This window comes from Phascolarctos cinereus, unplaced genomic scaffold, assembly GCF_003287225.1.
Source record: "Phascolarctos cinereus isolate Bilbo 61053 unplaced genomic scaffold, phaCin_HiC Scaffold_4;HRSCAF=312, whole genome shotgun sequence".
In the NCBI taxonomy this organism is placed as follows: domain Eukaryota; kingdom Metazoa; phylum Chordata; class Mammalia; order Diprotodontia; family Phascolarctidae; genus Phascolarctos; species Phascolarctos cinereus.
The window spans coordinates 575059490-575083360 of record NW_027555847.1 but is presented as its reverse complement, the minus strand read 5'-3'; the positions used below and the strand labels follow the sequence as shown (position 1 = coordinate 575083360).

General features: G+C 40.5%; 1 protein-coding gene across 6 annotated transcripts in view; it reads left to right on the top strand.

Moving 5' to 3' along the window:
- Positions 1-15672, top strand: part of GMDS (GDP-mannose 4,6-dehydratase) — a 785826-nt gene extending 770154 nt beyond the window's left edge. For all 6 annotated transcript variants that reach the window (XM_078153650.1, XM_078153649.1, XM_078153647.1 and 3 more), the window contains 2 exons: positions 14234-14302; positions 15131-15672. In XM_078153650.1, the coding sequence (XP_078009776.1) occupies positions 14234-14276 (43 nt within the window). In that variant the 3' untranslated portion in view covers positions 14277-14302; positions 15131-15672. The remainder of the gene's footprint in view (positions 1-14233; positions 14303-15130) is intronic.
- The last annotated feature ends 8199 nt before the right edge of the window (positions 15673-23871 follow it).

The following is a 23871-nucleotide window of genomic DNA, read 5'->3' as shown; positions in this document are numbered from 1 at the left end:
CAGCTCCCTTTTCAGGTGCTAATAATAATAACTAACATTTACCTAGGCTTTAAGATTTGCAAAGCTCTTTACATATATGACCTCATTCCATCTTCACACTTAGAAGGAAAACAGGAAAAGAGAAACACCAGTAAAAAATAATTTTCACTATATTGTTAGGGTCAGCTGAGCCTTTTTTTTTTTATAACTTATGAAGTTATGCACAAAAAAACCTCCCAGGTACCCCGTAAGAACTGGGCTAAAAAGGAGAAAAGCTAGGTGCAAGCAGATTGCCACCTACCTAGGGATCCCATTCCATCCCATCTTCTCCAGCAGATTGCCCGCTCTATCATCCCTACCCCTCTTTAATGTTCAATCTTTCCTTGTCCACGAAATGCCTGCATACATACCCATGCCGTCTTCATCCTCAAAAATCCTCCCCTTGACCTGACCATCCCCACTAGGTATTTTATCTTCCTTCCTTGTGTAGCTAAACTCCTTGAGAAGGCTGATTACAATAAAGGCCCCCACTTCCTCTCCTTTCATTCTCTTCTTAACTTTCTGCAGTCTGGCTTCTGACCTCATCATTCAGCTGAAACTACCTTCTCCAAAGTTACTAGTGACCTCTTAATTGCCCAATCCAATGGTCTTTTCTCAGGTCCTCACATTTCTCGACCTGTCTACAGCCTTTGACACTGTTGATCACCATCTTCTCCTGGATATTCTCTTCTTTAGGTTTTTATGACCCTCCTCTTTCCTGGTTCTCCTCCCAACTTTCTGACCATTCCTTCTCAGTCTTCTCTGCTGGATCTTCATCCAGGTCATACTCATTAACTATGGATGTTGCCTAGGCATCTGTTGCAGCCCCTCTTCCATAAACTATTTCACTTTGTGATCTTATAAGCTTCCATGGATTCAATTAACATCTCTGTGCTTATGATTCTCAAATCTACTTATCCAACCCTAACCTCTCCCTTGATCTTTAGTCTCAAATCTCCAATTAATTGTTTGACCTCTCAAACTAAACATATCAAAGAATTTTCCCCCAAGCCCTCCCCTCTTCCTAACTTTTCTGTTGCTGTCAAGGGTACCATCATCCTCCCAGTCACCCAGGCTCACTACTAGATATCATTTGCAATCCCTCTCAAACAGTTGCTAAGTCTTGTCTATTCTAATTTTGTAACATCTTTCATATGTTCTCCCTTCTCTCCACTGACACTGCCACTGCCCTGATGCAGGCCCTCATCACTTCATACCTGGACTATCTTCTGCTGTCTCTCTGACTCAAGTCTCTCCCCCTTCCAGCCCATCTTCCATTCGACTATGAAAATGAATTTCCAAAAAATGCAGATCTGACCATGTCACCCCCTCCTATTACATAAATTCCAGTGGCTCCTTATTTATTACCTTCAGGATCAAATATAAAATCATCTAGTTTTTTTTGGGGGGGAGGTGTTAAATTTGGCTAGGCAATGGGGTTAAGTGACTGGCCCAGGGTCACACAGCTAGTAAGTGTTATGTGTCTGAGGCAGGATTTGAACTCAGGTCCTCCTGAATCCCAGGCCAGTGCTCTATCTACTATGCCACCTAGCTGCTCCTTTAAATCTGTTTATAACCTGGTCCCTTCTATCCTTCTATCACCTTACTCTCTTCCATAGACTTTGTGTTGCAATACCATGGCCTCCTTACCATTTCTCCAACAAGACACTCCAACGTCCAACTCTTTGCATTTTCATTGGTTGTCCCCCATGCCTGAAATTTACTTCCTTCTCATCCCCATCTACTGATTTCCTTCAGATCCCAGCTAAATTTCCACATACTACAAGGAGCCCTTTTTGATTCCCCTTAATGGTAGTTGCTTCCTTCTGTTGATTATCCCTAATTTATCTTTATATACCTTACTTGTAAATAGTTGTTTCCATATTGTTTTTCCTATTAGACTGTGGACTTCTTATGAGCAGACACTATTTCTTGCCTTCTTTGGTCTCCCTAGCACTTGGCATACTTCCTGGCACATAGTAGACTTGCTTTTTGACTTGACCTTAAAATTTTTCTTTCTCTTTAACTTGGTAGACACTTTCCTGGGTCACTCCACTCACCTTCATCCTTTGCAGCAAAATGTCAAGTTTAGGGTTGAAACTAAGGTCTTCAATACTTCTCTGAGCTCCAAATCAGATCCAAAACATAATTGCTGCTATAGCTTCCAAGTTGAGTGATTCATATTCATGTGACAGAGGGCCCATGTAGGCTTCCCAAGGCCTAGATGCAAGGGTCCAATATGTATAGACCACTGATGATGACAGAGGAATCGTGAGATGTTAGAAATGGGGCATGAAGGGCCTTTTAGTCCAACCCTATCTTTTAAAGATGAGGAATTCAGGTTGAGAGGAGTAACTTGCCCAAGATTACTTATATAGGTAATAAGTAGAAGGACTGAGATTTGAACCCAGGTCTTCTGACTCCAAATATAGTGTTCCTTTCACACTTGAGAAATGTATAATAAATTGAAATAAATTTAACTAAATGAACTTTACTCTGTAAAATTTGATAGTGTATATGGGTAAGAGTTTTTTAATATCAGTGAGTTTTTTGGGTTGTGCTTTTGGCTTTGTTTGTTTTGTCATTCAAAGCCTTCAGTGTTATTCTGTGTAAAAATATAGTATAAGGGGAAGAATGTTTGTCAGTGGGAATTAAACCCAGTTTCACACATAAGTAGCCCTAAACCTTGAACACTGGTCCTTTTTCAGCAAAGACTGCCTCTTTGGCAAACAAAGCACCTGCAAAGGGTTACTGTTCAGAGTGGGAGACTTGGACTCCCCCACCAAAGCTTTCATCAAAGTAAATCTGATTCTTTTCCACATGTTTTTCCTGAAAGGATGTTATGATTTTCTAGATGTTTGGTGGCTGGCGATAAATTAGTTTTTTATGATGTCATGTGAAAGGCCACCTCTTGGACTTCCTTCTCCCTCATTCAAACTAAAGGATAAGTGTGGGACATCTTCAGAGAGTAAAGTGGATGTAAATTGTTTGATTTTAACCCGTTTGTGACTTGTGGGTGTTGAACTGAGTCAGATTGAGAAGGCGAGCTACCTAGGCTTCATTTCATATTCATAGAGTCATTGGATTATAGATTTAGAGCTGGAAGGGAACCTCAGAAGTAATCTAGGATGCCTCATCTGAGAGATGAAGAGCTGAGGCCCAAGAGATGATGAGACTGGCCTAGAATACCCAGCTACTAAGTAGCTGGTCATGGAAACCAGATCTAGAATCAGTCACATCCTAGAATCCACACCTGGACTCCAGTGCAGCATTTGATCTACTTCACCATCTTCCCCCCATGGGGAAATGGGTTTGCTTTCTGTATATTGGCCAAATCTCCTAAACTGGCAAACACTAGCATCAAATCAAGACTTTCTTAATAAAAAGCATGAATTAAGTGCCTACTATCGGCCAGGCACTCTATCTTCACAAAAGTGAAGATAGCCCCTGCCCTCAAGGAACTTAGATTCTGCTAGGGGAGACAACAAAGCAAACTGTATACAGGATAAAGAGGGAATGAATAACAGAGAGAAAGCACTAGAATTAAGAGGGGTTGGGAAAGGCTTCCAGTAGAAGGCAGAATTTCTGTTGAGACTCAGAGAAAGCCAGGTCAGTCAGTAGTCAGAAAGGAGGATAAAGAGCATTCCAGGCATGGGAGACAGCCAGAATTAGAGAAGAAAAAGTGGAAGCACCCATTAATGATAGCCTTGTCAAGGAGTTTATAGGCAGAAGGGAATGAGCTAGTAAACAGGAAGAGATTGAAAACAAGTGAAAGATGAGGGGGGCGGAAATCTGTTGTAGAAGAAAGGATGTAATAGAAATGTTTGAACAAATGGAGGGTTTAGCCTTGGTGAGGAGTAAAACCACTTCACCATGTAGAGACAGGGGTGAAGATGGAAATGGCAGAAGACTTCTGACTGATAGGAGACAAGGAAGAAGGGAGAAGAGAGATCTCACAGAAAATGGCCTCAGTTTTTTCTATAAGCTATGAGGCAAAGTTCATGAATGGTCTGAGGAAGGATGAAAAGCTCTGGAAGAGCCACTGTGGAAAATGAGGAATCAACAGGATTGCTTAGCAGCAGTAAGGGCTCAGATGAGGTCATATAACATAAATTTGGAATGGAATAGTCAGAGCATTTGCATAATTTTCTCCATATTCATTCAATAGCACATATTTGAGATGTCAAGGCAGGGAATGGTGGATGTGAGGCTTGATTGGGTATAATCAGCAATATGATAAGGGGACTAGGAATTCAAGAGAAGAGGACAGTGTAGAGTTGAATTAGTTCACCAAGAGGTCAAGATGGGAAGTAGAGGAGAGAGTGGCTAGTGCAGGGGAGATGGACTAGGAGAGAATTGAGGAGTCACAAGATTGGAGGTCACAAGACAAAGAGTAAGATTGGGGTCAGGGAACTGGAGATGGTAGGCAAACTGCCTGACAAATTTTCATTTTCATTCATTGTGAGTAAGGTGTAAATAGCCCATTATTTATGCTTAGTTGTTTCTAACAAAGTAACCTTGAGCAAGTCACAGACTTGCCTGAGTCTCTGTTTATTCATGTCTAAGATGAAACAGTTGAACTAGGTGATCTCTAAGATCCTTCCAGCTCTAAATCTATGATTCTATGGCCTAGCCAATAACCTCATTCTACTTTATCATTTTCTGTATGTCCCTGAACAGTCATGTGAATGTGAATACTGAGCTGAGACTAGTCTTTAACACTTTGGCATGCCCAACATTTAGCTCAGTATTAGTGGGCTAAGATTATTTACTGTAGCTCATGAGTGAGAAATATGCTTGATGAATACATGAAAACTTAAGTGTACCAAAAAATAAAGTTTACAGTTTATATTCCAGTAGAAAATAATCTCTTTGAGGGCAGGGACTGTTTTTCATTTTTTGACTTTGTTTCTCTGGAACCTAGCCTAGTACTTTGCCGGCTATAGGTGCTTAACAAATGCTTATGAGATTGGATTTGACTGGAAGCCATTAGCTTAGCAAACTATTGTCTGTGGTGGTGATGGGCAACAGGAAGTACAAAAATAATTAAAACGTAAAGGTCCATTTTAATTTCCTCTCCCCCCCCCACTCCCAACGGTTTTCCAGTAACGTAGTGAACTGGATTGACTTTGATTCACCCAAGGATGATACCAGGGAAATAGGGCAAAAAGAAAAAAAATAGGAATTGAGGAAGGAAGAGAAACAAGATCCCTGGTAAATCCATAAAATAGATAATTATCATAGAACTATAACTTTTGAGTTGGAAGAGACCATCTAGTCCATTCCCCTTTATTTTATAAATTAAGGGCCAGAGGTGAAGTAATTTGCTCCAGGGTACTAACAGCAGAGATGGGACAAGAAGCCAGGTGTCCTGACTCTGTCCTGAATACCCTTTCATATATCTGTCTTTCCAGTGATCCTATTAAAAAACCCTGCCATTGGGCAAATATTATCCATATTCAGCAGATAGATTCAGATTAAGTGACTTACCCAGAGCCACAAGACAAGTCAGTGGCAAAAACCAAACTAGAGCCCAGTTCTTGTGACTCCTAATCTAGTATCCTTTCCACTCCCCTGTAATGATCCCTGAAGGATTAAAATTTTAGTATTTTATTTGCTTTAATGACATGATTTGCATTTGATCCTCTATGTGCTTTGGAGGTATTGGAGAGGGAAATGGGTTGGTTCCTTTAAAAGGGGACTCTGTAAACCCAAAATAGTAGTCACAAGAGTTAGAAGTTTGGATGGGAAAGCCATGAAGGTCTCTCTGTTCTCTTGGTCTATAATATTTTCCACTCTCTGAAAAAGTAGAGATTTGTCATAAAAAGGAAGAGATCTCTTTTAGTCTGAGAACCTGTGGGACCATGCGTGGTAGAAGCCAAGTAGGTAATAAGTCTGTAGGTGGGTAACCATTTGAAAGGGATCCCATTACATGTGTGTTTGCCTCTGGGTACGTGAGTGTGTGTGTGTGTGTGTGTGTGTGTGTGTGTGTGTGTGTGTGTGTGTGTTTCATTAATGAAGAGCTTTCTTGATGTAGAATGAGCTATTGTGCTGCCAAAAAGTGGGGGGAAAGGAGGGAATTGAGGAAGGACATAAAGGAAAATTAATCTCTAAAAATGATCTAAAAGGCAAGGGTATTTGTTTTTAAACATTGTGAGTGACTTTTCTAACCTCAGCCATCTAGCTTAGATGACCAGAAAGACAGTCATTTCTAATAAATGGAATTAATTTTTAAAAGACTTAGCAGGAAACAAGTTTAAGAAAAATTAACTTCACTACAATTAAAGATCAGCTGTGGCTTGAGCACAACTTCCCTGGGATCAGGAGTAGTGATTTTGTCTCTGCAATCTACAGATAAGGCAGAATTAGAGTGGTTTGGATTTTACTTAACGAAGATACTTTGTACTGTACTTTTTATCTCAAGGAAAAGGTGCCACCTGGAACAGATGCAAAATCTCTTGAGTTGCATTTTGAATGTGATTGTCTGGAGGTTTAATTAGCTAATGTTTGTTAAGTGCTTTGAGGGTGAAGAATACCAAGTAGCAAGAGAAAAGACTGTGTGCCTCCAGAGCTCAGGAATGCTGTGACCCAATTATGTCCCAGCTGATCTGTAATTGTTCTTTTCAAGTCGTTTTATCTCTTTTCTGCAGGGTTATTGTCACCTCCTACTGCCACAGGTAGTTCATTATACACTAGGTCCAGTTATTAACCGTAACCATTAATTTCCTATAAAGATGGCCCAGACTTTGAAGACAGGAATGCTGAGATTACTAACAGTGTTTATCTCTCTTTCATGAAATTGCCCCCATAGATTACCATTCTGAATCACATCACTTGATAAAGGAAGGTAAGAATGATCTGAAGTGAAGTCATTTGAGTTGAGAGAATACCACTTATTGACAATTAGCCCAACTTTCATGCGTATTTTAAAAAGATGCTGTTCTGAGAATTTGGGATCAGTACCATCAGGTAGTCGTGAAAGATTTGTAGTAAACCTTTACAATTGGCGCGTGCACGCGTGTGTATGTGTCTGTGTGTGTGTGTGTGTGTGTGTGTGTGTGTGTGTGTGTTGATCCTGTGTGTTTAGCATTGTCCTTTTGCACCATGGACTTGGTCAAAGTAAAATGACGTGAAATATTTGCAGTTATTTGTGTAAGGTTTTGGGGTTTTTAAAGTAGCATATTGAAGAAAAACACCTAAGACTAGACATTCCCCAAAAAGCTACTGCACACCATGTCTGGGAAATTCTTTCCCCAGCAAAGCCCCCTCAGGCCAAAGCCTGGATAAACAGGACAGACTCCAAAGGTCAACCAACTCTGGCTGTGCAGACCAGCCAGAGAATGAGTTCCAGAGTCAAGGACCCTCCGCTGAGAACACCCTGCTCCTGTCCCCTCAGATTCCAGCTCGGAGGGCTACTGGGGAGAGCAGAATTTGAAATCTTAGCCACCGAAGCACGGATGAGGAGAGAAACAGCACCCTTTGTATGCAAGATATCCTAGAGTGAGTAGATGCATCTTCACTCTAAATGACAAATGTAGCCAAGGGATGTGACTGCATCAGGTTATCTACACATCTCCCAGTGACTACCCGAACATTGCCTAGCTTCCTAAGCTACCTTAAAATTTTTTTTTATTAGGTTTTCTGGATAATTGTCAAATCTTGTGATTTTTTAAATCCTTTGCCTAACCAGATTTTTTTTCCTTTTATGCTGATCATCTTTGATGTAATATAAAAAGAGATGTTCCTGTACAAGAAATGTCATGTACAAATAACATTATAAAATTGTCCCATAATAAAGGAAATGCTCTTTTAAAGAGAAGACTTATGCTTTACTAGTAACAAATACATACAAAGTAACAGAAAATATTCTTTCAGTTTCATAAGGATTGTGTTGAACATAAAATTTCTTTTTAGTGTTTATAGTGCCATAAGAATCAAGATTTTCATTTTTAAAAAGAAGATGCAAGTCCCATAGTTGCTGTTTCCTAATAGCTGCTAGTTTTAAATAACATATTTGATACATTTGGGGATTATTTATTCACTGACTCAGGAGAATAGCTAGGAGATCACATAATCTTAAAAGATAGCCATTGACTTTAAAAAAGCTCCAAATTCCACTTAACACTATGGAAGGAAAACTACTGAAAATCAGGGGACTTGGGAATCAGACCCATGTCTAGTCAAGTTGAGTTAATGTATTTGTGCCTTTCCCTAGGTTTGACTTTTGCACAAATGTAGTCATAGTAACAATGTGATTGTTTCAGTGTGCTCACCCAAGGAATATATAGTATGTGATGTGTCCCTGTGTAACTTGTGCACTGCTTCTTCTATCACAATGATTACGAAATTAGACATAGTGCAGGGACCCACTCCCTCTGTTTTGCTCCGTTTGCCATTTTATCTCTAGTGTCAGTATGCTTGTTAGAATCAGTGCTGACTGACTCATTTTCCCTAAGGTTGAGCTGAAGCATTGTTTGAGGCCTGGCAGCATTCTGTTAGCCCCAGCTGATGGACAATACCACTGATTCCCCACTTCCTGAGCAGACCAGACAGTTTGCTGTTTTCTTCTTGTCTCTTATCACTCCTTGTCATTAAAAGAGAGGCCTGCATTCAGCCATTTAGTTTGTGCTAATATAAAGCAGTCAAGGGGAAGAGAATAGGGAAATATCATTACCGTTATTAACACCATTATATCTTATTATTGTGAGTTTCATTACTTCTTTGGAGAAAGACTAAATTGAACAGTAAAAACCTGGAGGATAAAGGAGTTAACTTACACAGACAAGATAAGTGGTACTGCAAATTTTCTCAGAAAACTGCAGGTCTGATTTTTTTTTTACATATGGGTTGATTTACAAATATCTAATCTTGACAGATCCATTAAGGCTTTTTCCATTTTTTTTTGTTCTGTCTTTCTAAAATGGAGCCTTGACCCAAGAGTAAAACTTTCCTGCCCACACTGCATTAATACAAATTTAGATCAAGAACCAAATTCATTGGCATACTTTCATTCCCTTGGTACCTGAGTTATTCCACTACTTTGCTTTTCTAAGAACAGTGAAAGGAAAAATGAAAACTAAGGGCCCCTCATGGCTCCCTTTCTAAAATTCCTAAACATATTTAGCATGATGTTTTTCCTAGCTCTTGACTTTCCTTATTTTGTATTGGCTCAAGTAGGTACCTTGCACTTAGTAGACACTCAATAAATGTTTTTGAATTGCATTGACCTGTCTTATTGACAGCATTAAAAAGTACAGAAATTTAACAAAGTAATAAAAGATCTTGAAGTGCTTTTCCTTTGCCCTAGACATTCTCTGCAAGCCTCGGAACCAGGCCTATTGACAAGATGTAGTATCTAACAACTAATTTAAAATCAATAACAAAATTGTTCTGAAACAAACTGTGGCCAGGGCAGACAGGTGGAATGAAGCTTTGGGTTCTTCATGCATGGTCCATGAGTTCATACATTTAATGAAAGATGTTTTTCCCCACAGGTACTAAAAGAGTGAAGGGAAAACTATCAAAAGGATTTGGTGTATTAGAGGATAAACATGAAGTTGTAGGGGAGGAAGAGGAGGTTTAGGATGGAGATCACTAATATAACGTAAAGATTTATTTTGTGGTTATCTTGATGTAAATTAAAAGGTGTCAAGGATATTTGAGAGGCAGGAAATATGTAAGGATAGAAGATAAAAGCATGATGTAGTCACTCCTTTTCAGGATTTCAGGTTAACTACTACAGATTCAGTAACTCACTTAATAACTTTTCCAGGCCTTGTTCTGGCTCTTTATCAGTTCATTATTGCAGAAACATAAAGCAGACCAGCATTAAAAATTGTTGTCAAACTTGCTACTCGAACTGCCACTGGTGAATGGAACTACTAGTGCGTGGCTGTGATGCTCACTGAATTAGTCATCTGTAGTAGAAAGAGAAAAATTGATTTTAAGCATTTGGACATTTAATTTTTATTCTTCTTTTCTTCATGCCATTTGGCTGCCATAAAATGCTCAGTTAAGCCCTAATTGAATTGGACAATAATAAATTACACACTGAGACCATATCATTTACCTAATGAGTAGAAATGAAAAAAATGATGACACCCAGAACCAGGGTTTAGGAAGTCTAATGTTTACCTTTAAAATGCTTTATATTGTTTTTTCTCAGAAGTTTATAATCATATTTTTCAATCCAGGTCACCCAGCATAAGAAGTCCTTTTGTTCTAATTCATGAATATGTATGTGTTTGCACTGTAAAATGAAGCTCACAGATCATTTCTTTTAGTTGTCTGGGCATATGCTACTGTTCATCAAAAACCTGCTTTTAACCTACAATTAGAAAGAGAGGGAGTTAAGTGGTCAAATAGAAGAAAAGAGCATTATCAGATAAACTCATTCCTTTTCCTTGTCTTCAAGTGAGGATCATATTCGTTAAGTGAATTTTTCTAATGTCGAAAGATTTTCAAATAGTGCTAAATTGAAGCAGGCAATTGGGCTATTGCCTTCATTACTCTCCCTCAACTTAGTGCTCGGAGACAGAATTGTAGATATGTCTGAGAAAAATAGCAGTTCTTAACCTGCATGTAAAAATACTATTTACATAATCTGTTTTCTTTGCAAGGAGATGAATCTTTTCTTTAATTTCCTTTCAGTCATTATATTAATAATAAAGATAAAGATACAAGCTCTTCCCTTCCATCTAATCTTTTCCCCTAAACTAGGTTTTTGACTAACTAGAATCATGAAAACTAAAACACTGGCTATTCTCTCCTATGAATAATGTAATATGATCGAGGAAGAAAGTCCTTTAGGGAAAATTAAGTTTAAAAAAAAAAGGCCCTGAGATACAACTAATTCTAGCCTCAAAAATCATCAGTAGCAAGAGTACTGGTTGGTTTATCCTTTTAGTTCAGCAGCAACTGACTTAAAGAACCACAGTTCTAGTCTAATGGGACCTCATCTTTTTCCTTCATAAGTTCAGTCTAATGATACTTCAGGAAAATAGAGCTTTGGCAGCAAATAGCAATAAGCCTCTGAACTGGCATGTAGGAGTTAGCTCAAAACTAAATTTGGAAATTTAAATAGGTGCATCTCTGGTTTCAATGAAATGCTTTTGCAGGATATGCTAGCAATGTCTGTTTCTAGGCTTTTCAAAACCATTTTTCTTTTTCCTTAATTGTAGTTCCCTGGTTGTTTTTATATTATGAGCTACTTGTAGAAAAATACAGGAAACAAAGTTACAATACAAATCTCCCTTGTCTGAGGCCACTGAGATCATTTGAAATCAATCTGGTTTCAGGTTTTTGCTAACTACAAATTCAAAACCATGAATTACATGTATGCAGTGTTGGTTGATTTACAGCAAGTGTTATGTGATTAAACAATAACCATGTTTCTTCAATCCACCAACTCCCCTGGAATTGGGGGTGGAGAGAAGAGATGATTTTTTTTCATGATTCTAAATGTCACAGCACCCTCTGGGGAAAAAAAATAACATCATCTATATTTTATTGTGAAACTTATGTAAAATTAAAACCTGAGAAATGAATTAATTTTAGGGGAGGCAGTGCTGAAAAATACTTCATTTGCCTTTTTCCATTTAAAAATTATTTTGTTATTTTAGCATTTCCCTCCAATAGTGTCAACTTTTCCTAAAGATACGGTATCCATTATTCAGTGTGCTAGACTGTGCCCCTAGGGCAAGACTCTAGTTGTTTTATTAGTAGTTGCATTTGGGAGTAAAGGGGTGTTAATAATGAAATAAATTTGTACAATTTAATGAGTATTGAGTTGATCAGTAAAAAACCTGGCAGATAACCATTTTGCTATTGAGAATGATAGCTCTAGTAATAGATTATTTTATCAGGCACTACTTTATCTAAAAGTTACAAGATTGTTTCTACATTTTATAGAAGTAGAACCAAAAAAGACAATAGTGTCACAGACTTAGCTGTAAAAATTGTGTTCTCACTATGCAATACAAAACGTTACACAGGCAATTTGGATTTATACCAAATATCTTATACATACCAAGTTTTATGGAAATCTGCAGAAAATATTGTTTGGTGTTATATCAGGACTTGGTTATTTATCATTTTCAATTGAAATAATTATTTTAAATTTCTAAATACCTTTAAAGCATTAAGAGCTTGAAGCATGTTTGTATTGGCCTTTATTGGCTTTTTATAAAAATCCAGCTGTTTTTGCCTTTCCTTAAAGTCCGTACAATAAGAAAGTCTATTTTACCTATAAATGGATAGGTACGCAGGCTCCATTGATAAGCTAAACATTGCCTCAGACATTTAAGACTAGATTTCAGATGATTTTCTCAATTACAGTCTAGTCTTAGAAAACTACAATCTTGTTTTAAAGGAAGTAGTGGAAGAGCTTTAAGGTTCTTCTGTTTTTAAATTTTTAGTTTATTCTTCCATAATACAGCAGTTTAATTATCTCCACCAAACAAATGAAATCATTGCATTTGTCAACTCAGAACCTTCAGAATAGCTCTCTTAGTGTGTCTGTGTGTGAGAGTGTATGCTTTATGTATTTATGCTTTTCTGTTTTCACACTTAAACTTCCCACATACACACTTTGATAAGGAACTGTCCAGTAGTCTTTGTGACTCGGCTTGAGTCTACCCATCGCCTGGCCCCTTGCTGCACAGAGGCACACTTGAACATTATCACGTTCCTGTATCACTGGAACACGCGTAGCCTGGGAAGGAGCAAATAGAAGATACTATCTGAATAGTCTTGCTAATGCACCTTTAGAGAAATTCCATCGGCTTGGCTTTCAGAGACCCAAGCCATAGGCCAGCTACTTGTTTATTAGCCCCACCGCTGGTGAATAGGGGCAGAAGGGAAAGAAATAAAAAAGGATACAATGGGGAGAATAGAAGTGAGTCAAGTGAGTTTACCACAATCAAGAAAGCAGCCTGCCCTCTACATGGAAGCATCTTTTCCACTTTGCCTTTCCGGAATTGTAATTTACCGCTGTAAAACTGGAGTATAAAAGAATTTACACGAAGTGGTTTTGAAACCTGGACCTACCGGTAGTTCAAAATAAATGTTAATGCAGTCAAGACTGGAACTAGTGCGAGCTTGGTTTCTTGTTTGTTTGTTCTGTGACGCTTTAGAGAGATACAGTGAGCAAAGATAACTCCAGCTTCCCATCTCTGACCCCAGCTAGCCTAATTAAACGCTCATTTAGACACAAGGCAATGCATCTCGAATTACTTGTCCCTCTTGCATGGATGTTGACTTTAGTTTAAAATAAAAGCATTCTCGTGTCAAAAGCTTAAGTTTTGTCATTGCCAGCAGAACACTAGACTTCGAATGCAGGACAAAAGCTCAGGACTGCTCGCTTCTAATATTTTAATTTAACGGGGGGAAGGGGGGAGAGAGAGAGAGAGAGAAAGAGAGAGAGAGAGAGAGAGAGAGAGAGAGAGAGAGAGAGAGAGAGAGAGAGAGAGAGAGAGAGAGAGAGAGAGAGTTGATTTATTTCTGTTTTGCTAGAGAGGTTCAATAATTCGAAACAGTTCTCACAGTAGCGTCCATGACAACTTAATGTACAAAAAAAAAATCACCATTAAAGCGTCAATAGGACTTGATGGGGGGAGCAGGGAGAGGAGGCAAGGGAGAGTGGAAAAGAGGTTGGGGGAGTGGGGGCGAGGGGATTGATTGCTTTTTATGGTTTTTAAATGGCCTGTGCAGTGTATTCTTAAATGCAACTTCCAGATGATTTATAGGTCCATGAGCCTCAACTGAAATTGCACCACGGGAGCAAAAAATGGAGGGGGGCAGAGGAGGAAAAAAAAAAGGAAGCTGAACTGGGTCTGCGCTTGTAAACTGCGGCGTGAGAAAATTCTGCTGCAGCCTAGAGATGTGTGTGGACTTTCGGACCGAGGAGTTTGGAAAAACGGTGGCAGGCTGGGTGTCTGTCAACGTGTGGAAACTTCACCTCTCCTCCTCTCTCTCCCCCTAAACTGCAACCTGTTAGGGGGCCAGGCCGGAGAGCTCCGAGGCTCGTTAGCAGACAAATTGTAGGGACTACTGGGAGGGCGAGCGGGGACCTGGGGGTGGGGGAGGGGGAAGGACCAAGATGCTTTAGATTAGAAGCCAGGCAGGCAGTAGCCTGAATCGAGCACTGCATGGAGCAAGGACAGATACACAGCACCCCAATCCAGGAGTTTCTCTTTCCCATTTCCTTTTTGCACAGGATTTTCTTCAAGGAGACTGCACCAAAGCAAAACAAAAACTAAAGTGGAAGCCTCGGGTCGCTTTTGATGTAAGTTTCTGTTTTGTAATGAAATGCTTTTTTTCATCCCGCTGAGGGGAGGGGAGTGTGAGGGAGAGAAAAGGCAAAGAGTGGGGGGGAGACTGGAGACAGACAAAGTCATAGCATATAAAATCGACTTAGGGATGTGTTGTTTAGGCGGCTGGTGATATTTTAAAAGAGGTCAAAACTCATTTTCTGAGCACTGAAGGCGTAATAGTTGTGTGTGCCTTCCTTAAGTGTTGCAGTTTTAAGTAATACAAACACCGGCACAAATTAAAAGTTATCTTTTCGAAAGAAGAAAAGAGGAACTATCCTACAGAATACTGAAGCCTTCATCGGAGACTTGATTTCGGGGAGCTCCCCCGAAGGACAGAAAATGGACTAGCTTGTCCTGTGTTCCTTTCAATAAGGAATACATTTTCCTGGGCTCTTTTCTTCCTGGAGCCCTGGGCTTATTGTATTTACTGATTCCTTCCTCTTACACATTGTAGCAATCACTTTTTATTTATCTATCTATCTATCTATCTATCTATCTATTTATTTATTTATTTATTTATTATTATTACTATTTTGCAAATAGTATTATTTCCCACCGAGTCCTGGTAAAGGGTATGTTTCTCCAGCTTTTTTCTGTACACTCGAATAATCCCTAAGAAGCCAGAGCTCAGGGAGAATAAGCATTGATGGAGTAAGGAAAGGGCCTACCTAGGGGAAGAGAGTTGGGAGAAAATTGAAACAGACTGTAGGGACAGCTCAGCCGATGTCAAGGGATGGGATTGGCCGGAGACTGTTGGAATAGAAGGTTAGAGCATCGCCTGTCTCTCTTTCCACATGCAGGAACTGGTGAAAGAGATGGTCGAGGCTGATGTAGCTCTCATGAAGCACAACCCCAATGCCTAAGCTGACTTCTGGTCCCTGTCGGGGCGGCTGGTCTCCTGAAGAGATGTGATCACCTTACCCAACCCTCAGGAGGGTTAGGGTGGAGGGATCATTTTTCCCTTGTAATCAATCGGTGGAGGGTATCTGACTGCAGAAGAGGGGCTGACAATTGATGTAGTGGAGGAGAGGAAGATTTAGTCACGTCCAACACTGATTTTTTTCCCCCAATTCTCCGATGCCATTGATTGTCTCTCCTTCTCTGGAAAAAAAAAAGAATCTTTCACTCCCAGAAAACTGTAAAATCGAAACTGTGACCACTCCAATGCTTGGTTCCACAATTATCTCATTATAGATGCTTTATCTGAAGGATTTTATGTAATTGATAGGATGGTTTTAATCACAAATCATTCATTTTGCTTAAAATTACGTTGTAAGACAACAGAAATTAGGGGGCCTTTAAATTGTCTTCTTTTTTCTTATTAAACTGGTCTTTCTACAAATCAGGATCAAGAGAGTATCTGTTTCCTCTAACTCCGGTGTGAAAATCAACAAAACAGAAGCCTATTCACACACCCCTCCATTTTGTTTTCTTCTTTTGAATCCTCTTACCATTATCTCTCCAATTTCATTCTCTTAATTTGTATCAAGTCAAACTTTCCCCTGCCCTTCACCCTTTAAGCTCTACCCCTTGGATAACCTTCTTCCACTTGTAACTCGTTAAATTTCAGTCAGTTGTTAATATAACTCAAAAAGTACAAAAAGCCATTTCCTGACCTGACTAACTGAGTCCTTAGCTGCTGGAAAGCCAGGCAAAGAGGCCAGCGAGGGCTTCAAACGAAAGGCAGTGTTCCTGAGGATTTTTTTTTCTAGTGACAATAAGCTCCTCTATCCAGCCACAGTTAGAACCCAGTTCCTGCAGAAGTGAACCATTCACATTCCATCCTGTTTCTGCTTACTATAATTAGATCCCATAAGAGACTTTGAACCATCTCAAAAGATGGCTTAACAAAACTGGGGGGTTGGGGGAGAAAGAAAAAGAAAAATCTTAAAGGTAAGTAAATATTGTTGAAACACTTTGTGCCAAAGTACCCAGGTTATCCAGAGGTCATGAAGGCCATACATTTCCCTTTGGTGTAGGATTTTTCATGCACCTATTATTTTCATCCTTTTTCTCATCATTGTAGTCCCTTCTCCTTCAAATAAAAAAGGATTCTAGCTTATCAGTCAAAATGACAAGATCTGAGCATTGCCTGGAACCAGTTTATTACACTGGCTTCTAGATTCATTGTTTGAGTTCATAGACAATATGCACTATTTATGTAGCTTTCTGGGTTTTATATACATATACATACATACATACATATATATATATACATATATATATACACATATATATATATATATATATATATATATGAAGTGGATATATACACACATGCCCACAGTACAGATATATACATATATGTACATAGGAAAATACGGAAATATTAAAGTACTATCAAAATCATATATCAATGTAGAAGTAAGTCACTGAAATATTGAAGTACATGTATATGAAACATATATACACATTCATGTGAAATGGATGTCTATTCACATATACCTCTACAAAAACACAGGTATGTATATCTTAAATATATATGTATGTAAGTAATACCTTGTTTATAGAACTATGATACATCAGTTGCCTTATGGAAAATAAGGACCAAAGACTAAACACCATCAATACCCTCCCAACGAAGTATTATAAAACTTTATGAGAAATTAAAGTCTCTTAACATAACCATTTGTGTATCAGACAAACCTATTTCTGAATATATTCAGGGGCAACTTTATGATATAGAGAGGGAGAGGGTAGTAATGGAGGTGGGTGGGGAGAGTGACTGAACTGAGCTTTTAACAGTCCGTGAGTAACCAGGCTGCTGGAGAAAGAGGGTTCTTTGTGTGCCTCCGTGAAAGGCAGCAGGCAGTCTCCAGAGGTGCAATGGAAAAAGTGTGTGCTTCGAAATGAGGTGGTTTCAGGGTTAGATGGAGCAGAACTGGGGCCGAGCTGTGCAGAACTGGGCTTTCAGATGCAAGGCTGGGGAACAGTGCGCTTCTCTCCATCCTGTGCAGAAGCTCCATGGTTGCTAATTGGAAACAGATGGTTTCTTGAAGGCTGGTCCTACAAGACAGGCCTTCAAAAGTGCTTCCCTCCCACCCTTCTCTCTCTCTCTCTCTCTCTCCTCTCTCTCTCTCTCTCTCTCTCTCTCTCTCTCTCTCTCTCTCTCTCCCTCTTTCTCTCTCCCCCTTTCTCTTTCTCTCTCTGTGTCCTTACCCCCCTTCCTTTATCTCTCTCTTTAATCTCTTACACATTATACATCAATGTGCATTATTATTATATTATTATTCCACACAGGTGTGCAGGTTCCCATTTTATTTTAAGCTCCACAAAGTTCTCTCTTTTTACCTGTCCTTTCTCATTATCACTATACATACTTTCGGTCCTCTACACACATGAATAAGAAATTGTCTGGCTTCCCAGTGGCCCTATTTAATCCCAAGTGGGGGTATAGAGCAGAGGCAATATATTGTGGCTTTTTAAAACAATCCCAAAGCCATAATAAGCTTCCTCATTGAGGAAGAGATGAAATACAAAGCAAATTCTTAATGCAACAGTAGCAAAGCCATAATTTTAAATTATAGTTCTTAAAATGGACTATAACATTAGTTTTTGAAGGGAAAAAAGTTTACACAAGATGGATATCAGGAAAGTATTTTCAGATATGACCTTTTGTGCTTCCCTTTGGGTCTCAATTCTGGTGGTCCTATGGGGCTCTTTTGGCTTCATAGCCTCCCAGGGTGGGGGTAGGGGGTTTACAAAAAAGATCTTCCATATTTCTGTTTTCTTTTTTGTTCTGTGAGAAAAATTAATTTGGATAAGCCCCATAAGAAACCTACTACTAGATTTCTTTAATTCTAAATTAAAGAGATAAATCAGCTTCCAGGAGTTATCAACCCTTTTTCTTGGAAAGCTCTTTAGACTGTGTTTAAAGTAGCATGTATACCTCAATTTTTATTGTGGACTATGAAGGTGATGATCACTGTATTAATTGCTTTTTGAATTGTTAGAGGTCAAGGAGGAAGCAGAATGGGCTAGGAGCATCTTTTTCTCTTGGGACCTTTCAGTCTTACCTACCCTTTGACCTACCTGTGGTGATGAAGCTCATGGGCTCTGTGATGGCTGGGATCATTTTTCAGTTCCAAGAAGTATAGGGACCCAGATACTTAAAGGTTCTTGGCTTAAGTCATTATGACCCAGTAGTCATAAGAATAACAAGCCTGTCATACTTTTGCAGCTATTTGGTGGCAAAAGAAAAAATATGTATGTTCTAGTTGGGAACTCTAAACAAAATATCAAAATACTTTGGAAAACCAGGAGACTTTAATGAAATTCATCTCTTATGAAAAGTAGAGCTTCCTAAAGGTATGTAAAAAATGCTTTGGATAAATCTATACTATCTATGAGATAGGATCGGTTCTGAGATGGTGAACTCTGGGGATCTGGGTTGTTGTCTACCTTGCTTTTCTTCAGTTATTGGCAGCATAGGCACAATCTAATGCTTGGAAAGTTAGTAATTTGTCCTTAAATATATTGTTGACAAATAAGTTTCCTTGTTGTGAGATATTATTCTAAAATACTTTATTTTTATTTATAACTTACAACTAATTCCCACTCAGAGAATTCAGTCCCCATGAATGTAAGTTCACACTTCATATATTTTCTGAAACCTGCCACACTGTTTTCCCCACAAAGCAAACCATATTCCTGCAAATCAAGCATAGAGGAAAAGAATTGTTCAGTGCACATAGTAGCCATTCTGAGGGTTCTCACTTTAACAAAAGATCTTACTTATGTGTGTAAAATTTTGCATATGTTTATTTATATTTGTGTTTTGCATGAGTTTTCATGTTTTCATAATTTGTATTCACATTCAAATGGGCTACTTGCCCCCATTTCAAAGGTTTTAATAATAGACATTTTGGGATTAAAAAAAATGGAAACTAATGCAATGATTTAAAAACAAAACTAACCTTTCAAGTCCAAGTTAGCTAAATCAATTGTTTATCCTCTCCTCCTTAGCCTCTACCCCAGCCTTCCCACAACTATTACAGTCCCAAGATTATTTCCATAGCAAACAAACAGGAGATAGGGACTGATAACTTGATTTCTTTGGGGGTGTCAAAACTGGCAGGAAGCTACTCAGGTATGATGAGGTCCTAGGGCTTTTGGTGGACTAGGAGGAGAGCTCAGCAAAATGGGGGGGGGGTCATACTGGTGCTCCTAAAACTAAGCTAAGAATAAAATGAGAAGGGAATGAACTGCCTTTCCATAATCCTGCAGTGCCCTGAGTAGTTTTGAAGTTGAGTCACATCTCAAGGAAGAAATATGCAGATTTTTTTTTTCACTAATTACTCCCCTCCTCCAACCTAAATGAGCTGTGAACTCTACCTGGTCCTGAGACTACTAGGAAATGCAATATTAGAAAGAAATAAAAAAGGGGGAGGAAGGTGTTACAACAGGTCATCTTACTCGCTCCTTCTTGAACCTTTCTTAACAAGCCAGTTTTGTGGATCAAAGAAGATGGACAGTGTCTCTCCAACATTCTCCCTCCCATCCCGTGCATAAGAGGAAGGGGTGGGGGGAGCCCTGGCATACAAGTACACACATATTCACTCATCTGCACATACAGTTCTTTAAAAAAAATCACCATCATCAACCCTACCCTGAGAGTCAATGTATTGAACTTTCTCTCTTTCTTTAAGCCCAGACCAGAGTTCCCCATTTGTACAACACTCAGAAGTCATGTAGGAGTTGTGCTTGCCAAAGTTTTGAATGTCTAACACTGAGAATTATTACTAGTGGCTATATCTCCAGGCCATTTCAGCTCTTCCCGTACCTCCCCCCTCTCTTATAGCTTGTCAGTACAAGAGGGCCTGTGCCGAGGGACTGAAAATCCTGAAACAGTAACAGTCTTGGATTAAAACTCTGCTGGCCTCTTCCTGGCGGCAGCTTGTATGCCGCCTCCCCAGCTTACAGTTCCAGTGGCCTTGAAGAGGGGCAGCAAAGGAATGCCTGACCGCTTCCTGCTCCCCACTAACACATTCCTCTTTCTCTCCCCGACTCTGAGCAGCTCTCTCCCTGTTCCCAAAAGAGATCCTGCTTGGGCCAATTGGATCTTTGGGGTACAAGATGGCTCCTTCTTTTGTGAGTCCTTTGGGCCAACCTCTCTGCCTTGGGAAGGAATTGTACCAAGTCTCTGGGGAAAGGGAAATCTCTCAAAGGGAAAAGGATTTGCTTGACCTACCCCAAGGGTTCTATCTGGTCAGTCCCATCCTGTTACTTAGATTCTCTACTTTTCCTCTAATCAGAGAGCTCACAAACTGCAGACATCCTAATTACAGACTTCCCTTATCTGTAAATACAAATGCATTTTACATACATACATACATACATATATATATATATATATATATATATATATATATATGAAATGTGTATGTGTGTATACATACACACATTTATGTATATGTTCTACATATCAATACATGCATGCTGACTGGTGATGGAAAGAACCAATGGTCTCTATGCATGGTCCTGCCACTCTGTGTGGATTTGTGACCTTGAGCAAGCCACTTAACTTTACTGGGAATCACTAAATCTGCCAAATGTGGGGACAGGTCCAAGTGACCTCTGAAGTAACTTCTATCTCTAAAATACAGTGTGCCCAAAGGTGCATCCTTGAACATATTTTCTTGTTGGCTAACATGCTTGTAGCTTATAGTTCATGCAGTGCCCATGTGAGTGTTGGGGAGAGGGCAAGGGGCTGCTGCTTACAAACTCACTTTTCTTGTTTCTGAATTATACCCCCATCGACCCCCAGCACTGACCCGAGGAGGAGGAGGATGGCCTGGGGGATTGATGCTTAATGAAATCCAAATCCACAGTTCTGGCAATCACATCCACGGAAATGCTTCCAAATACCCCCAACAACCGACCCCCACATCTCTTCCCCCTTCTCCCCCCCCCACCAGGAGGATACGTGACACGCTCCCCACACTGAAACTAATAAGTGATTAGAAACGATTCTGAAGCCCGCGGCCATGACCGACTGAATCGGATGGATTGGTAAACTGCGGAGGGAGGAGGGTAGTGAGCTGAGATCTCAGAGATAATGGCTGGAGGGATCATCTCCACTCTCCTACACCCCTTCCCCACTACCATCTTCTAAGACTTTTGTTGGATGTTGGAGGAGAGCCTAGCTCAGACTGGAAGCGGACGGGCTCTTTGGACCAGACTCCCTGACCCGTGCGGGGAAAGGGAGGGCAGGTGTCTATAAAGAGGGAGGGAAGGTACTATGATCAAAGGGTCAAGTCCTCTGGCATATTTTATTTCTGGATGGCTGGGGGAGAGAATTACACAGATCTGTCTCAAGATGCTTTCCCTGTAACTGTCGGTCCCCAAAATGCTCAAAAGCAGCCCAAGATGAGGTGGGCCCGAGAGAAGAGGTGCCCAGAGCTCAGAAGGACGGTCCCGGAGCCTAGAGCAGCAACATCCGTCGGCCCCAGCCCATCCATTCAACCCTGGCAAAGCCTGGGCTGGGAAAGAAGATAGGAAAACTGGGGGAAGCGGGGCAGCCATTGGCAGAAGAGAAAGCAATGCTTGATTTTGGTTTTCATTGGAATCTTTTCGACACCCCCCCACACACACATACACATTCTTTACACGCATTCTTGTAAGTACTCTACCAGCGTTTCTCTAATTTGGAGGTGAAAAATAAGGTGGCCCCGGAGGAGGACAGAAAGTCTTGTCCTTTCCATTCTTTGTGGGAATGCCAGGCTGCGAGCATTCTTCTAAAGTAAATGCTTGAAGCACTTTGCTGTCTGCAATGGAGCTGTTTCTGTCCCTCTTCTGGCCCCAGGAGGCCTGCTTGACAGAGAGACTGGCACACGCTCTCCAGATCGCCACACCAGACTGCAACCCGTACCCACCCCAAGAGAGGCACACTCCCCCCCATCCCCTGCCTTGGAGAGTACCTCAAGTTTGTGGGACAACACAGTGTCCGTGTGTGTCCTTCATGCAAGATAGAAAAAAGTAATCATCGGAACACTGAAGCAGTGCTCCTCCCCCTCTCCAAGGGCTGTTGTCCTGTCCCTCACATTCGGGCTAGACAGTGGTAACCTGGTCATTAATCTTAGGGACTGTGCATTTAGTTCGGATTGAAGATCCTGAGACCTTGGTTCTTGATCCAAAAACACTTGTGCCCCTTTCCTGCCCCAACACACAAGATCCTGCTTGCCCGATACCCAGTAATCAGCAGGTATAGTCTTTGCAACCTTCACCAAATTCACAACCGCAATAAATAATCCGTCTACACCTCCGGTTGCCGTAGAGCACAAACTTTATCTCTACACCACATCTGCCTTTAAAAATAAATTTTACCTAATCTGGGGGCCCAGATTACTGCTTTATTCTGTTAATTTTTTTGAACATTTTTTTTTCCGCCAAGCAGCGGCTTTTGCTCCTAAACATCTGACGGCGTCTTAAATTTGAGTCTTGCATACAGTTTGCACATTTACAATGTTGATATGCCCTGTGCACATCACGAGCAGGGCCATGGCCTGCTTTTATGTCGGAGGAAATTCGTCTGTCTTAAGAGTTAATGACTCTAAATGTGTTGGTTTTCCTGCTTTTCCCCCCGAGACAGTGGGGGGTGGGGGGGAGTGGAGACCTGTCGTTCTATTATTTGTGGCCCAAATCTGTACAAAGCTAAATTGCACCGAAAGTTATATATTATCCTCTGTCCTCAAAACTTGAGATTTCTCTCCTCTTCCATCTTCCTCCTCCCCTTATAACCTTGCCCCAAAGCCCTATGTCTCCTTCCTCCTCCCTCCCCAAACACACACACCATCTTCCTTCATCCTTGCAGTCCGCTGACTGGAAAGGTCAGGTGAAAGTCTCCAGCAGGTATGTCCCTAGCTGCTGGCCCCGGAGCTTTCTTTCCTAGCTCACAAATTGTTCTCTCCTGCCCACCCAAGTCGCTCCAAGCTGTGTTTACTTAGGGGGCAAAGCCGACCGCCAATTCCCATCCCGGAGACGACCTGGGATAGATCTTTTGCTCTGGGTGGATGGGCACCTTCAGCAGTAGTGCTACAGGGACTTGGAGGGGCCTTGAAAGGATGGTCAAGAGAGTACTGCTCTGCCGACGGTAAATAGAAAAGGACAGAAAAGATTTACGAAGAGCCTTGACATAAGGGATGGAGGTAGCGGGTTACCCTAAAGGAAGTGGGAAGAGAGAGCGCTCAGTTCTTGGCTATGGGAGCTATACCCTGGCATCTAGGTGACACAGTTGTAAGCCGAGAAACAAGGACCCTGACCAGAAAATTCCCAAAGGGTACCTCGGTAGTTCGGCTCCGGAACTGGAGCCCAGATCCCGTCTTTGCAGCTGGGATGGGGAGGGGCGGGGAGGGCCGTCCCAACATTCTCCTCCCTCAGGACCCTCTGAATGGATCAGAGCATGTTTCTCACCTTAACTGTTACATTCAGACATCAATATAAATTATGCATCACTGTAATTAGAAAGCATCTCTCGGGCACACAAACAACTAGGTGAGTTTTTAAGTCAAAATGTCTCTCTTCTGTGTCTCTCTCACATACT